Source organism: Lissotriton helveticus, chromosome 4_1 (genome assembly GCF_964261635.1).
Source record: "Lissotriton helveticus chromosome 4_1, aLisHel1.1, whole genome shotgun sequence".
NCBI classification, from domain to species: domain Eukaryota; kingdom Metazoa; phylum Chordata; class Amphibia; order Caudata; family Salamandridae; genus Lissotriton; species Lissotriton helveticus.
Window position 1 is genome coordinate 314,673,735 of NC_136063.1, and position 17,567 is coordinate 314,691,301.

The 17,567-nt window shown below is 44.2% G+C and overlaps 1 protein-coding gene across 7 annotated transcripts in view; it reads left to right on the forward strand.

The window, feature by feature from the left end:
* Nucleotides 1-17,567, forward strand: part of ENPP2 (ectonucleotide pyrophosphatase/phosphodiesterase 2) — a 442,632-nt gene that overhangs the window by 334,201 nt on the left and 90,864 nt on the right. The window contains exon 20 of one of the 7 annotated variants that reach the window (XM_078686842.1): nucleotides 2,392-2,544. The exons of the other annotated variants lie outside the window; for them this stretch is intronic. Coding sequence (XP_078542968.1) covers nucleotides 2,392-2,544 — 153 coding nt within the window. The remainder of the gene's footprint in view (nucleotides 1-2,391; nucleotides 2,545-17,567) is intronic. 7 annotated transcript variants of the gene reach the window in all.

The following is a 17,567-nucleotide window of genomic DNA, read 5'->3' on the forward strand; positions in this document are numbered from 1 at the left end:
AGATGCTACTTGGGAGACACCCACATAATTATGATTGCGAAGCTTCATGACCTTTATGTTAATGTAGCTATTGTATGTATATATATATATATATATACGTTAAATAACAACACTAATAAACACAATCTCTGTTAATCTTTACTACTGATTGGTGCTTGATGGGAGCATGTGTCTCCGAGGCAAGCTTTGGTTCCTCTACTCAGGAAGAAGCCAATCATTTTACTCAGTAGCTTTAAACACTGCAGTTCTTACTCCATCATACTCGAGAAGATAAAATAAATATGGCTGCTAGCCGTCTCCCAGGTCGACTATAACTAGGGCAACTAATGCTGCATTTCTTCTCTGAGTCAGAAAGTAGCCCACAGGTCTGATAAGATCCTATTAGAGACCCCAAATTCTGGAGATGCAGGTTTGTAATCTTCCCCAGTAGTTTTGAGAGTAGTATAGAAGCCATGCAGAATAAGCTATTTAGAATATGGAGAGATCATTACATTTAGGTGATCGTTCGTATGCACACAAATCAGTCAGTGTATGTGTTTGTTACTTTTATGAAGGATATATCCTGGAAGTTTGGGATTAAATGGTCCTATTGGTGCAGACCAAAGTCTAGATTGTATTATGTTGGTCCCTCTCTGTAGTGGCACAGTTAACAAAATAAAGATAGTTTAAATGTGGCCCTAATAAATGTGCGGAAGTTGATGAATCCAAGAATTCCAGCCATCACTTTTTATGTCTAGACTACAGATGGCTTTTTTGTTTTTTACTGTGCACAATAGCTATAGTGAGAGTGTGGTTTGGTTCAGTCATTGTTTACTATAGGTTGGCTTTGTCATTCTCATGTGCTTCTTATTCAATAGCTTTCCTTCCTCTTCTTGGGCACATCCTTCCCCTACAGCATAGCTTATTCACAATCCTTGGAATAGATGACTTGTATACTTACGCTGTTCACATTTAGGCAACTACTTTTTATTTTTATTTTAGTCATCCATGGGTGAGCATACGTTTTATTGCTCTTTCTCTTGTAGTCTCTTTTCCCCTTCAAATCCCTGCACTCCAGGCTCTCTGTGTGGCTCGTCCCATCACCTCTAGTTTGTCTGTTAATTTCCTCACTACTTTGTCTGACTTTTTTGATGTTTCAACCCCTAATCCTGGCACCCAAGCTCTTCTGTTCCTTTCACTCTCCTTTCCTGTTGCTCTGCAGCCCCTGCTCTGGCGTTTTTTCTCTCCCCACCTGCTTCTTCCTTGCTCCCTCAAGCCTCCACATTGTTTTTTTTCTTATTTTGTTTTTGAGACCTCAGCAGCAGTAATTTGCTACTGGGCCTCTCCATTCTTCAAAACCACTTTCACACACATGTTATTAATTTGTTTTCATTTCCAAAATCGCGGTTGTGTGATGCCATATGAGTGTACATTTGTGATGACCTTTCTGTGCCTATACCTAATCAGACTGGGCAGCTGGAAGCACACAATTCTTTTTTCTTTTTTGCCGATGCTGTTCAGCATTGATAAGCATGCATTTTCTTCTCTTTGATGTAGAACAGAATTTGGCCAAAAGCATTGGCAAAGTCAAAAGGTCTGCATTAGCAAACCCAAAAGGTGACTGCTGTGGGCTTTGCCACTGATTGTTCATTTTTCGCATGGTTAGGAAGCACAACTTGCAATGGATGTCTTAGTATTTGTTTCAATTGAGGGTGTTGATGTCTTACGATTTGTGTTGGATCAATAGGCAACAGTGCTACTTGGTTGTCCAGAGGAGGCAAGTGAAGAGGTTATTTCTTTAACATATCCTATCAAAAGCTTTCATATTTACGGGACACATTTCTGTCATTCCTTCCCAGTTTCTCATTTATGCACTGTCTGGTTAATTTATTAGCTTTTCTGCAGCTCTCTGACACCTCTTCTGCTACAGTTCACCCATTCAGTGCAGCCTAGTGGCATCCACTACTTGCATTTTTCTCTTCAGTTCTTGAGATGTGCTTTCCTTTGTCAATGTCTCCTTCCCTTTCTTTCACTATAGTCCCTGGAGTGACTAACTCACCCACTTTGGATGAGCCTTGCTCTGCTTAGTCTCACATTCTTCAGTATCCAGTTATTTAACACTTTGTTCCTCATGGTAAAAATGATTCTTAGCTTAGTGCATGGCAAGGAAAGACTGTTGTTCATCTCAAATAGGAGCAGGGAATGCCTCTTGTGGATGATTGTGATTCAGATGAAGATGAGCAGACGTCAATACCTGTGGCATCTTTGGGCATCATTCATTGCAAGTAGGCTGCAACTAGTGCCAACTACAAGCATTGTTGTTGTAGTGGAGCCTAGTTAAAGAAATAAACGTCTAGATCATTGGACCAAGTTTCTGTGTCCTGTGTCTCACAAAAAAACAAATTGTGACAGGAAAGGTAAGGAAACTTCGGCATGCCGGATCCCAGAAGGGCCAACGTTCCAAATGGCGCCCTACAAGTGACCAATCCATGGCCTCGAGACGGAGGAATCACTCTCAGTTGCCCAAGGATATCTACACATCAAGCTATACTGGATCAAGAAACAGTTAAGTTTTCTTTCATTCCTCTTGCCTGCTTTTGCTTACTAGCAAGAACAACTTGCCTCAGAAGGGAGTCTTATCTAATACACCTTAGTTACGCCATTGAGCTCCAGACAACCTTTTGAGGCTCATAAATAATCACACTGAGCTATTCTGTTTTATAAACTTAGTTTCAGGCAATTTATGAATGCACAGTATATGAAATAGCATACATGTGCAACTGGATTCCAATAATGCCTCACTGCTTACGCAATAATATTATGAGTACTGAGCAAGCATAGTGCTGGCAGCACAATATATCTGAGGATGTGCTATATCAGAACTGTTGGAAGAAAAAATTAAATTAACATTCAAAGCAAGAATAACTAGGGAGAATAGACTCTGCTCCTTAGCACTGATTTCAGTATGAATTGGATTGAGTGAAACCCCCACATCATGTGTCTAAGCTTCAAATTAAAACCACTGGCTTCCTTTATCACGACTACTGCGCTTTTGTTGGCTTGACATTGCTTGCCTGCACATTATATCAGCCTCATTGCTTGCTAGACGTGCTTGGTGGCAGAGTCATGGCATCCTGCCAAGTGGCTAGTTTGATTTGGCAGCAAGGTTTGGTTTCGAGAAACGTTTTTGTGACCTGGACACATCAATGGATTGATGTGATCATGACACACCAATGGAAAATGTCATACAAGCATAAATTATTTTGTAGTGTCTGTGCAAAGAGATAATGCTGTAAGACATCTATGAATCCATTATTTATCTAAGAAACCTGTGTGGTTATAGCTACTTTTAGTTGAGTATGAATTGGATATATCAGCACATCACATAGACCGTGCTTTGTACTTTCCTGCTTCGCCCGCATGTCTAATGCTCAAGCTTCATCATTAGTTAACACATTAGAATTTGACTATCATCTGTACCACACAAGGGACTGGCCACCATCCCCCACAAACATAGGTTTTATGTTTTCACATGTGGTCTATGAATAGTTTGAGTCTGGTTTTTACTTTTTCGACTCAAGCAAAGACGAGACAGCTTTGACTAAGCTAATTAGACCTGACATGAGCAAGTTGACATTTCTGCCTGACCTGGGCTTCTTTTAACGGGGCTTACTTCTGCTAACTTTATCAGTCTTTGCCTGACCACTCCTAAAAACAAGTAGGAGCATTTGAGTATCGGAGAAAAATTGGTGAGAGCAGTACAAATGCACAGTCCAAGTAAAAACGAAAACCTCCTCCCCTGTTGCATCAAATCATTGCAAACATCTGACAGCATCATTTTTGTTTCCATTGTACTAATATCATTTCGCTACATAGAAGTATCAGTTTAATATTTTGCTGGAATGCAGCAGTGCTGTTTGCATCTTACTGTCAACCTACTAAGACCAAGGGACAAGAGGGTTTCTTAGAGCAACTGACTGAACTGTTCTAACTTGCCTCAGTCCTATCATTGTCTGAATCTTAATTTTAAGCAAACCTCTTGCAAATCAAATTCAATAGTAAATATCCATTTGGAACATTGTCCGTAGTTTACACCTCTGGTGTTTTGGGCTTCTGTTTATTTACTGTGTGCCAGGAAAATGATCTGATACATTGTTCAGTTTTGGTTGTCTGGTCACAAATAGATTGTCCTATGTGTTTCATTATTACTTTGTTTGAACAGGTGCTATTGTGTTTTTTTTTTGTAAAGACAATTGAAAAAAGGATAATAAAATATATAACAAAATATATTAAAGATGTTAACTGTGGTGAGACTGCATCAGTCGTGCCACTGTTGGGTCGCCAAGGGAGGAAACTATTCCGCATCATGTGTGAGTGTGTGTGGTGTTTGTATAACCCAGTCCTAGTTATAGAGCACTCTGAAGTAGAGCTCCTGTAATGAGCCATAACCGCGCAGAGGGAGATTAGAGTACGAGGTCCAATTGAAAAGCTGTACAGCTGAGAAGGTGAAACAATTAATAAGACTGCACAGCACAATAGGGGAGAAAGGAGAGAGGTCACAGGATGGCACTAAAGTGTGGGAGGTTGGGAGGAAAAGGATTGGGGGCAGCAGGGGACGATGAGGCGGTGCTGGTGGGGTATCCATGTCATGGAATGATGATGCAGACTACCAGTGGTTGGGTTCTTCAGACAGACTGTGACAGGTACAGCTATATTGATGAGGTATTACTTGAACACCTAGTCTCCTCATTGCAGCACTACCTATTCTTGTGACTTAACTGCAACAATAAATCTTAATATTCAGCCAAGGCTGGTTTTAGAGGAAGTGCATCAATATAAACCACAGCAAGTTGAATTTACTCATGTAAAGAGACTGATGTATAGTTTATGATAGTAAAAGTAACCTAGACAGATCATAGTCTCATATAACGTACTAAAGGATATTGGGTATTAGGAAAACATGCATGCACCTGTCAAAAATGTGTCCCCTAAAAGGCTTACATTTTAATGCTGGCCTACGAAGTCCTCTCGAAATAAATGTCTGTTCTGTATCAATCTGTTTGTCTGATACTAGTAGAATCACATATATGTTTCACTGCTAGATATGTTTTGCTTTTCTTAATTTTTCAAGATTCAGTGTGGAATTGAGTTTTCATGCTGTGTGCTGCTTTAAATGTCTGTTCATTTAAAGCACTGATGTTATTGCCACCTAAAGAGAATCATGGTTGTAATGCATTAACACTTAAGAATAACTTCGACTAGAGGAGTTATATCTATACTCAAGGGTGAAGTATTATGAATAGATTTTTTTCCATTTTTTTATTAAATAACACACACTCGAATTTACATTTTGTTTAAACAATACACATAAAGCAAAAGCTTTCAGAATTTAGCAAAATGCAGTAAACTCTTCAGTGTTAGCCAGTTAGGGTCAGTGTATGTGTTTCAACAGTCTCAGGTGGGCAATCAAAATGTCTATCCTTTGAGCTTTGGTAATAATGTTCAACTTCTAAAATTAAACACTAAGTTTATTTATTTATTTATTTATTTATTCAAAGTTTTATATAGCGCGAACAGGATCCTTACAGATATCAGAGCGCTTCACAAAGACAGTGTAGGGGCAGTAGGAGTCAACAGAGATACTGGGAACAGTATAAAAGTCAATAACATGGTGATAACATGGGTAAAGCAACAATAACACGGTGACAATAACAATAACAATAAGATGGTAATAACATGGATAATAAAAAGCATACATAAAACCAATCCATATACAATCAGGTAGGGAAGTAATATAGGACAGTACAAGTCATTGATCCCAATACAGAGGTGTTCAGGTGGATCAGTAAACCAACGTGTATCATATCTTGGTCGATAGTAAGAGAGTAGCGTAGTAGTGCCACTCTACAGGTAAAGTGTAGTGCCAAGGGATAGGGTGAGCAGTGATACAATGCGGAGTCTCTGAACCAACATCTATGGCGATCAGGAGATCTTGGCCAGAAGGATGGTTTTCACCTCTTTCTTGAAGAGTGCCGTGGAGGAGATCAGCCTGGTTTCAGGCGGGAGCGCATTCCAGATCCTGGGTGCCATTCCTGAGAAGGAGCGCTTGTAAGTTTTCGCTTTCCGGAATCTACGAGGTTTCAGGAGTAGATTTTTTGTGCTCCTATTGGTTCTCGAGCCTCCTGATATAGACAGCTTTTGAGCGAGGTAGTTGGGTGCCTTGTGGTGCACGGCTGCGTGTGTCATAACTGCAATTTTTAGCTGTATTCTGGCTTCAAAAGGCAGCCATTTTAGAGACTTTAAGTCTGGGGATATGTGGGAATGCTTTCTAGAGCCAGTAATGAGTCTCGCGGCAGCATTCAGGGAGGCTCTTAAGGGTGCTGTTGTGGATAGCGGGAGACCGCTGAGGGCCGCAATTCCGTAGTCAATTCGAGGGATGACTAAAGCTTGTACAGCAGTTTGGAAGTCTTTGGCCGGGAGGAAGGGTTTAATTTTCCTCAGTGTGTTAATTTGGAAATTGGCTGCTTTAGTGGCTTTGCTGACGTGCTGCTGCATGTTGAGCTTGGCGTCGAGTGTGATGCCTAGAGATTTCGCCGAGTCCACGATGGTAGGTTGGACATTGAGTGCTGTTAGGTTGTTGAGCCAGGTTTGGGTGGAGGACGTTTTCGCCGGGGGTGAGATGAGTAGGAACTCAGTTTTCAGCGCGTTTAGTTTGAGGTGATTATTGGCCAGCCAAGATTGGGTGTTAATAAGCGTGGAATTCAGATGTTTGATATCTTCCGGGGATTGTAACTTTAGATAGAGTTGTGTGTCGTCGGCGTACATATGGAATTGAACATTGGATGCTTGAAGCAAGGTGGCGAGCGGTTCCATAACGAGGTTGAACAGTGTAGGGGAGAGGGTGGATCCTTGTGGCACACCTAGATCTGCAGGCATAGGTGTAGATAGCACATTGTCGATCTTGAACCTCTGAGACCGATTGTGAAGGAAGGACGAAAACCACTTGAGAACAGTTCCCGATAGCCCCATTCGAGTATTTAGCAGCTCCAGCAGGTTCTCATGTTTGACCGTGTCAAATGCTGACGAGAGGTCAAGAAGGATGAGGAGGCAGGACTCATTGCGATCCAGAATTTGGAGGGCGTCATCAATTATGTGTGTCATAGCTGTTTCCGTGCTATGTTTCGCTCTGAAACCTGATTGATGAGGGTTGAGGAGGTCAAATTGATCAATGTGTTTTGTTAGTTGGAGTTGGACACATTTCTCCAGCAGTTTGGCCAGGGTGGGGATATTGGTGATGGGCCGATAGTTGTTTAGGTCAGACGGATCAGCAGTAGGTTTCTTGAGTATAGGCGTGACTTGCCCCACCTTAAGGGAGTCTGGAATGTGGCCTTGCTGCAAAGAGCTGTTGATGATCTTGGTCCAGAGAGGGAGGAGCAAGGGGGTAAAGTCTTTTACAGCATTAGCAGGTAGAGGGTCTGTGAGGTGATTAGAGGGCTTCAAGGTGCAGAGCAGTTTGTGTATTGCTTCTTCCGAATAGGTATCGAAGTACTGCCAGGATGCCTTGTTTTTAGGTTGAGTGTCTGCCATTCTGGTGTGGTTGGGGTATCGGCTTACATCCATGATGAGGTCATTTCTTATGTTGTCAGTCTTTAGTTTAAAGAAAGCAGAGAAGGCTTCACAGTGTGGGGTGCCATTTGTTGTGCTGTTTGATTGTGTGGGTTGTGCCTTTGTTTGGGTCTGGATTAGCTCGAACAGTTTTCTTGGCCTGTTCTTCGCTTGGTCCAACTGGCGGCTGAAGAAGTCCGACTTTGTGCGCTTTATATTCCTAAAGTAGACATTTCTCTTGTTCTTAAGCTTTTTGAGATGCAGTGCTGAAGGGTCCGATCTCCAGGTGCGCTCTGCCATTCGCATATTACGCCTCTCATCATTGAGTCTGTCATCATACCAGGGGTTAGAGATTTTGGTGGAGACTCTCTTCAGTTGCAAAGGGGCGACTTCATTGACTATTGTATTCATAGAGTCAAGGTAGTGGTCAGTTAGTGATTGAACATCTGAGGCACCTGAAGGGGGAAGGAGGAGGTTGCCGATGTGGGGTGGTAGGGTTGAGGGGTTAAGATTCTTCAGATCCCTTTTCCATATTTTGGATTTGATTGGTTGAGTAGGGTTAGGTTTAACTTTTTCGTTGATAAAGAAGGTGATAATGTGGTGATCTGACCAATCACAGGGTAGAATCGCCTCCAGTTGAATAGCGTTCTCTTTGGCAATGATGAGATCGAGAATCGCGCCTATGTGTGTGTGTAGAAGCTCATTGTGTTGTGATACAGGCCCTTTTGAGATTAGAGAATTGTGTAACAAATTTAAAAAAATGAACTTGTTAGTATTAAAATCACCCACTGGGAAAATACACTTCATTTGTAACAATATTAATTGGTATTTTTCCCCAATATATTTTGCACATTGTAGAACTAATAGATTTAAACTGTAGATATCAAGCATAACCTATATTGGAAGGCTAATAAGCCTTCACCAATAGTCAAATTTGAATTTGACCTTCATCTGTACCACACAAGAGACTGGCCACACTCTCCAACAAACATAGATTTTATGATTTCACATGTGGTTTATAAATAGTTTATGTAGTCTAGTTTTTCAATTTTTAGACACCCAGAACCACACCAATCAGAAAGCAAAAATGAGTCCGCTTTGACAGAGCTACTTGCACCTAACATGAGCAAGTTGACATTTCTTCCTGACCTAGACTTCATTTAACTGGGCTTACTTCTGCAAATGTTCTTAGAGTGTGCCCCACCAATCTGTACAGCAAGAAGGAGCATTTGAATACCAGAGAAAAGCTGGCGAGGGCACTACAAATACACAGTGGCATTGAAGTTCAGGTAAAAATGAGAAAACCCTCCCACTTTGCATCATATCTTTGCAAAAATCTATTTGCTTCATTTTTGTTTCCATTGCACTTGTATCATTTTGCTACATAGAAGAATCAGTTCAGTATTTTGCTGGAATGCAGCAGTGCTCTGTGCATCTTACTATCAACCTACTAAGAGCAAGGGTTAGGAGGGTGTCTTAGAGCAACTGAGTCAAAATGCGTCAGTTGCTCACAGAAGAATTTATACTCATTCCATACATTTATTCATTCTCCTTTTTGAGATCCCTCAAAATCACGTATCCCACACCTGTTTGCATTCCTGAGACATGTTTGTTCCTTCTTCAATTGGCGAGGCAATGCCATTTAAGTCAATGTAACTTTCATCCTATTATCCCTACAACCCAAAATGGGGTTTTTATAGGGCCACTATGTTTGTTTCACATGATTCACATTTTTCCAACTCTACTCTCTTAGACATTTCTCCAATAGCAATGATGTTAATGATGCTTCTGAATCTCCCAATTTTCTGAACAAAAGTTTCTTGCCCTCTTTTGTTTGAGCTTTGGTTGTGATGGTTGGATAGTACCGTCTGTAAAATTACATGCAAATATACTTACACTGACCAGTAAGAGTCATTCTAAATCTGCAGCAATCCTGTCACACTCAAGGCAAATATATGTACATTATTAATAGAAGTTATATAATTTTAATACCGTTTTTAAATTAACTGAAGGAATTAAAGTTTTCTCCACTTTAGGTAGAAAGTGTTCTTGCTTGTAATCCATATCTACCGATATGGACGTAAGAGGCACCTACCCAAGTCTTCCTCCAAGCTTAGACTTTTTCCTGTATTAGCGTACGTTAAAGACTGTAATAAAGATCTTTTTGATTTTTGACAAGCAAGCTCACAATCCTCAACTCGGATCTATGCATATTATCCATCACACTCTCAGATCTTGTCTTGTCACATTACTTGCATTTAAAGGCAGAGGTTCAATTTTAGACTCGGTCTTCCTGGCGAGATTGGTTTCCACTCTTCTTTCCGTGACTTAAAAGTGAGAGGATTGATTTAGCAATCCAGCTTGGGTTGCGAAAAGACTAGCTTTTTCTAGCTCACAACCACATGTATGTGTCTGCAAAAGAACTGTGCTGATATTTCAGAATTAGGAAAGCACAAATGAAGCACATTGTTTGAAATTCTAAAGTGTGGTGGAAACAAATATTTTAATACAGTCAAAACAAAACAATACTCTACCTGATGAGATTTCCACACATTGTTTGTGCGCTCTTTAGTTTTATCCATACGTCAGGTCAAATGTAGTGGTTATTTCAATTAAAAATGGATTTGGGGAATTGGCAGTGCGCTACCACACCATGCATGCACCACTCTACATACCTCCACTCTTCACCACTCCACAACACTACTCCACTCTACACCACTTCCCTGTGTGCCACTCTACTTTACTCTGCGCCACTACTCCACTCAACTTCACTCTGTGCCACTACTCCACTCACCTCCACGACACTCCGCGCCCCTCCACTCTCTGACCCTCCACTTTACGACCCTCGACTCTGACACACCACACCACATCACACTACTCTCGATTCTATGCCTCTCAACTTCATGCTTCTCGACTCCCTGCTTCTTGACTCCATGCTTCTCGACTCCATGCTTCTCGACTCTATGCTTCTCGACTCTCCTCAACTCAACTGTGTGCTCCCCACTCCACGCCTCTCCACTCTACAACCCTTCACTTCTCTCTACGATGCTCCAATCAACTCTACGCCCATTCACTCTATGCCCCTCCCTTCTACATCACTCCACGCTCCTCTACGTCACTCTATTCCTTTCGACTGTAAGACACTCTAATCTGCTCTACAAACCTCCATTCAAGTCCTTCTATGCCACTCCACACCACTGTATGACATACTACAATACTCTACTCTGCTACTCATGTATATACCACTGCACTCTGTGCCACTCCACGGCACTCCACTCTTTGACAGTCGCAGTCCCTCTGTCACTCCACGTCACTCTACTGCTCTCTGTGCCACTTTTCTCCTCTATGCCACTCCATGACACTCTGCTCTACTTCCCTCTACTCTGTTTCCTTCCACTCTGTCCTTCCACTCTATGCCCTTCCACTCCACAACACTTTACTCCTTCCATGACACTCTAAGCCACTCCATGACACTCCACTCTGCCACGCCACTCCACACCACTCTCCTCTACGCCACTAACTTTTAGCCGTGTTGAACAGGAGCTACGCTGGTGAACAACATGGCTAAAACACATTGGAAAAGCCGATAGCTCTTGCATAGGCATGACCTAATGCTTGTTTACGAATGCTAACCTTCAGTGATAGTGAGTGTTTAGTTCTCAACCTGAGCTAACCTAGATCGGAATGTAAATTTAAGTGCTTCTCGTAGTTAAACTCAAATTTGAATCCCAACACATTTAAAGTGTGTTGTTTATATAAATGCATGAAATAAAAGGCTAGGTTTGTATATACATTTCAGTCTAAACAATGTCATTTTTTTATTACTGATTCTGAACCCAGAATTTTTGGGAATTCTATGAATAACATCCACAGGTGGTACAAGCTGATAATTCACTTCTGATAGGCTTAAGTCCTAAGACGACCGCGGGGGCAAGATCACAAAAATCGGGCTCTCTGGCTTGGGATCACTAACTTAGTGTAAATCCCACTGGCTCGTTCACCCCGCCACAGCCACCATCTGTATCAACCCGGAATAACTCGGAGAGCATCCCTCGCTCCTTGGTTACCAACCGGTCCTGCTGAGGAGCCAAAGGAAACGAAGCCTTCCAAGTATCCATAGGTCAGCCCGGCGATCTATCCCTTGATGGCCTCCCGTGATCGCAGAACTCACGAAGCTCTGATTTCTTGTCCCAGCACACAGGAGCACGCAGCGGATTAAGGTGCGACTCCCCCACCTGTGATCTGCCCAAAAGGAAGCCTAGAAAGGAGCTCGATCCCGCTCCGGACCGGCATGGAGCCGATGCCTGGTCCTAAGATGGCCAACGCTAATCCCTCTTGTCAAATAGAGAGTGGCATTTAAGTCATTGACAAGGTTTCCACGTAGTTCAAGGACATACCCAGGACGCTGAATAACACATTACCCGACTTGCTTAGGGCTTTTATGAGGAATCAGTCCGTCCTCACGGAGCCCAGAGTTTGCATGACCCTCCGATGGCGGCCAAAAAGGACAACCCTCCTATTGCTCCAGCGAAGCTGGTGACTCCTGGTCCACACTAAGGTACCGGACCTTTTCACCCCCCTGCAGCAAACTCACTGTCGAATCTGTGCTCCCCAACCTTTATCTCGCCTATTTATGTCGCCTGATCCTAGGATGGCCGTCCTCGACCTCCTCAAGGATCACATCCAATGCAGATGAGGGTCCAAATGAGACCAGGAGCCTTAATAAACCCCCTGCATTGCTCAATAAGGAGTGTCAAAGCGGGTGCCTCGTGTAGCTAGACACATCTAAATAGGCACAGACTAGTATTCTAATGACTAGGAAGCCTGACCCCATAATACCAGCTCCGTGAAGACTGAAATCACAGTTCTTTAGTATCGGGCAGAGTGAAATATGAGGTTCTTACTCTCGCATATCCTCGCCTGACCAAAAAATGGAGATCAGCTCCCACTGAAATGAAATGAAATGAAAAGAGCATTTGTATAGCGCGGTAGCTGCCCTCAGGCGTCCTAGCGCTGCCACTGATGATCAATCTACAGTTGGCATGATTTTTGAATATCAATTGCCCTAACCTCTACGGAGACCGGAAATATTGAAAATAAGTGGAAGCTAAGGGATGGTACAACAGGTCAGGTAAGCTCCTCTCCCATCCTAATTTAAAGGCCTATAATCTCCTACATCCCAACTCCTTCACTCCCACGCCTAATCTCCCTCACCCCCCGCTAAAGTGCCCAACGCCGCATCTCCGCCCTATAGCTGAACCTGACAAACAGAGAAAGGGCCCCCTCACTCTGCACTCACCCTACAGTATAGGAGTGCCCCCATATCTGACCCCAGCACACTGCCCTCCTGCCACCTCTAATCTGGGCAGATAGACCCCACAGACTGTTCAGTTTTCCCACAGACGACACTTCCTGACCAAGCAAGATCCCCATCCCTATCGGCAGCACGTCCCCCCTCTAAGAAATGCAACAATGTCACCGGACACTCCAATTTCCGTCAACCAATCCATGCCGATCCACATGAAACCGCACGGAGTGAACGCCTTCGCAATTAGCTTCTCCCCTAACCTCTCCCTAAAAGCGAGAAGAAACTTCAAACATAGTCTAATCAGACAGCACCCAGAAACACTATTTGCGGACACTTACCACTGCACCTCCAAAGGGCAGGTAAAGATGGATCTCATCTTCCACACGGATAGACCTGAGAACTGGAATACTACATTAAGAATGCAACTTCACATATCCAAAACGACGACCATTACACATAGCTGTAAACTGATGACCTCTCTCCCCAACCATGCAACTAGGAACGGGAACACATAAGTGACCATTTATTCAAATGGCACAGTTTTGATACAGGCTAACAACGAGAACCTAGAGGCCTTCGACTCCCTCTTCCTTGCTCTTCGTTCCGCCCATCTTCACTCTCTTCGTCCTGCTCCGCCCCAACCCCCTTCCCCGGTCAACCTGCCCCACCAGGCGAAGCCGTGGCCCCAGGAATAGATAAAGGGCCTAACTGAACCGCCATTACCAATTGGGAAGGGCGCCATCAAACCAAACTCGATGCTGCGAGGCTGTAATAGGAATCTCTAGTGTCCTATATGGAGTGTATTCCATAGGCACGGCAGTGATAGCATAAACGTGAAACGTACCAGAACCCGCATTAACTGCAGGATAGGTAACCAATGAGTAGAAAAGCTCAAATGGGTATGCTGCCTCAGCACTCACCACAAAAACGACCGCCATGCCATCCACAGTGACGCCATATGTCTGCAAATTATTGCAGACGGCCACCGTACTATGCAGTGGGAGCTCAACGTCAGCCATAAGAACACAGAAGAAAAAAAGTACAATGCAAATGAAATGTAGCACTAAATGGGTAGTAACTCAAAGAAAGAACCTTTTTAAATTATCAAGCTCGAAAAAACCTATTTAACTATAGGCAGATCAAACCGTCAACCGGAAACAATAGTGAGGGTGTCGTGGACTGATATAAGCACTACTCGAGATTCTCAAAATAAGACCACATCATTAGGTGCGCCATGTTGCCGGGATTCTGATCATACACAGAACTGTGCACAGAACTGTGCACAGAGACCCAGGCCCTCTGGTGGACCAAAAAACTCACCTCAGTATCTAGCAACCCTAACCGCCTATCATCAGTGTCACATTAGCTCTTCGTCCTATAGCAAAGGAACCAATGATTAGACAACCCAGAACATGTGACTTAGGTTACTCTTAGGAATGGTGGGAAGCAAGAACACTCTTTTGTTTGTTATTCTCATACCAGGTCCACAACGTGAGTAAATAGAGACACGGGAAAGTTTAAAATGTTTATTTTAAAGACGTGCTCTAAGATGCAGTATTTTTGCTAACATAAGCAGGCATATGATTAAAAATAATACGATCAGCATTGTTACAATTCCATAAAACACAAAGGGAGAAATCATATTATTATGATAGTGGAAACCGGTCCTATAGTGCCCTATGTACCACCCTCCCAAGCTAGGGACTATGTTTTATAAAATATAGAAGGTCTCTTAAACTTGAATGGCCCATACCTCCAAGATCAGTAGAGGTGAATCACATCAGGATCTGCAAAAGCTCTCTCTCTCTGGAAACGGATTTTATCCAAGTGACTAAATCATGCATGCAGTGCAATATTAAAGGCGCCATAATTTCAGTTATCTGCAGCTGCGTGTATGTTGTGTCTAAGCTTGGGCCGATCAGCCCGAATAACAGCTAATATTGTTATGATCACCTTGGAGGCTTCAGCACTCAATGTGCCAACTAAGGTTGAGATGTAAGTCTAGGGACGTTGAAAACAAGCCATCCTCATGTAAAGAAATTCATGCAGCCTAACTTACAACAACAGTTATATTCAGTGTTGTCTGCAAAAGCAGCAGCAAGGTAAAATGGCGTTTAAACTTCTAATAAGCTTATGGTAACATAGCAATGTGCACAAGTAAGGCCCTGCCCTCACTACACTAGGAACCCCACGGAGGCAGTGTGCAGAGTGGGAACACAACCGCGTACTCAGTGGAAGTCTATGGGTAAGTCGCAGTTTCAGTTTTAAAGAAGGACCCTTCCCAGTAGAACCCGAAAACACCCCGTGTAGATGGAAGGTTGGAAAGTCACCCCACCCGGAACCAGGATATCTACACCAGGGAAGCTGGGTGCATTGGTGTGAAGTGGCATCGAAAACCGCCGCCAAACCCAATTGAGGACTTCAGGAAGATGCAGCTACTGAGGAAGGTGAAAGTGTCCGTGGAACCCAAAGGTGGATCCAAGTTTAGAAGTACCTGCAAGCAGAGGGGACAGAGTCTATGCCACTTAGTAGTGACCAGGGGGGCACGGAAGATGAATGCCCACCGATGTCAAGTGCTGCAGGAGAGATGACGGTGATCTTGGAGCTGCAGCTGTGAGGGCCAGGCGTCGCTGTGGAAGAACAGGAGCCGTTTACAAAATGTCCCACGTCGGATGTCGCGAGCTGGGGGGTCGGTGTCCCTTGGAAGCCCCAACAACCATGGCAACTAAAAACAAATTGGAAAGCGAAAAAGGTGCAGTGTCAGGACCAGCAAGTTCCAGGTGACCCACCACGAGCAGGGGAGTCAGAGCAGGCCCGAGCAATCAGGGGAGCCCGAAGAATTCAAAGGTGGCCCTCAAGAGTACCCACTGGCCGGAGGGACTGGAGTCGCAAGAGGACCTCTAGCAGCTCACCAAAAATGCAGGCCCACGGTGCAAGTGATGAAGTGAGGATGAAGATCTTGGTCACTGGAGATGCTTGAAGTTGGGGCTAGCAGAAAGATCTTGGTGAAAGGAAGCCAACATGCCTTTGCAACTGTAAGTCGGTGCAGTGCATAGGGGTTCAGTTCCTGCCGCTCTGACCAGGCATACTGGCCTCAAACTTAGTGAGAGTGCAGGGCAGGCCTTCAGGGATGAGAAGAACCACAACCTGTGTTGCTGAGCCTTTCAGAGTCTGTGGGAGCCCAGGATCAGCAGACCAGTCAGCTTAGTTGCGGTGCCTGCAGATGCGGGGAAGTTACTCCTTCGCTTCAAGGGAGTTCCTTCAGGTGTCTTGGATGCCCACAGGCCTTAGAAGGTTCCTGTATGGTGCACAGGCACAGACGTTGCAGCAGATGAGCAGGGTGACGAGATCAGGAGCAGGAGGAGTTTTCCCATTTGCAGCATTGATGCCCAGAGCGAAGTCCAGAGTGCCCAGATGGTTGAAGAAAAAGTGGTGTCTGAAATTAATCTTGTGCCACAACGAGTCCAGGGACCCACCCTAAGGAAAGGGTTGAGACGATTCAGGGTTCCCTACCAGGGGAGGGGCCGGACAGTGGAAAGGATACTCTCATGTTCTCTGTCCAGTTTCATGCCAGAGCGGGAGCAAACGCCTCCCTAGCTGGTTTGAACTGGACTATGCAAGGAGGGCACCAAGTGCGCCCTTCAAGCAGACTGAGTGGTGCTAGCAGGCACTCCCACCCGGCCCCAATACACTAAACCCTGCCTGGGAGGTGCTCACACTATTGTTCTGCCTTCCCCTGCTCGAGCTTAGCTCAGCAGCAGGATGGCAGAATGGTGCCTCTGGTCGGCAGCAGCCATGTTGTGCTGTCCTCATCTAGAAGACTGGCCCAGGAGCACTGAGGGCCTTCCAGAGGAGCTTTACAGTGAATGGAATCATACCTTCCACACCGTTTATGGTGTGGTGGTATGATTCCAACATGTTTGATACCAAACGTGATAGGATTCATTACAGCCAGTTTTGAGATGATCATCGTGTAATGACGCGGTGCCCTGCTATATGTTATATGGCTGTCTCACTTACGACCCTGGAGAATGGACTCCGTAGGTTTTAGGGGTGTCCTGCTCATGTATGGGCACCCTCACACTTAGAACCGAGCACCCTGCCTTCAGGATTGGAAGGCCTGCTCTTTGGGTGACTTGTAGGTTTTAAGTGCAGTGACCTTAGATATAGGAAAACCTATATCTTTCATAAATGGTGCTAGCACCAGCGTATACCGGCTGCAATGGCAGTCCTGCAGTTACAAATTGAGTGGTCTCCCATGGGTGGCATAATACACACTTCGGCCCATGGGGGACCCATGGTGTTCCTATGCCCTGGGTACCTTAGTACCACATACTAGGGACTGAGAAGAGTAAACCAGTGTCCAATCTGGGATGTATCTAAGTACTTACCATACCAATTTAGGGGAGAAAGCACAGAGACTGGGGTCCTGATTGGCAGGAGCCCAGTCAGAGTAGTCCGAAACAGAATTACATCAAGGAAAATTGGGGGTAACCCAAAAAACAGATCGTACTTTCCTACACGTACACCACCTCAACCGCCTCAAACTCCTCTATGAGATGTCTAAGGTCACAATGCTACTAGTGACAGATGTTTGGGAGAAGGAGAGTGAACCTCTCCCTCATCTCCTGTCATCTAAAGAGAAGGATGGGTCAGTGGAGGGTGTCAACTTGTT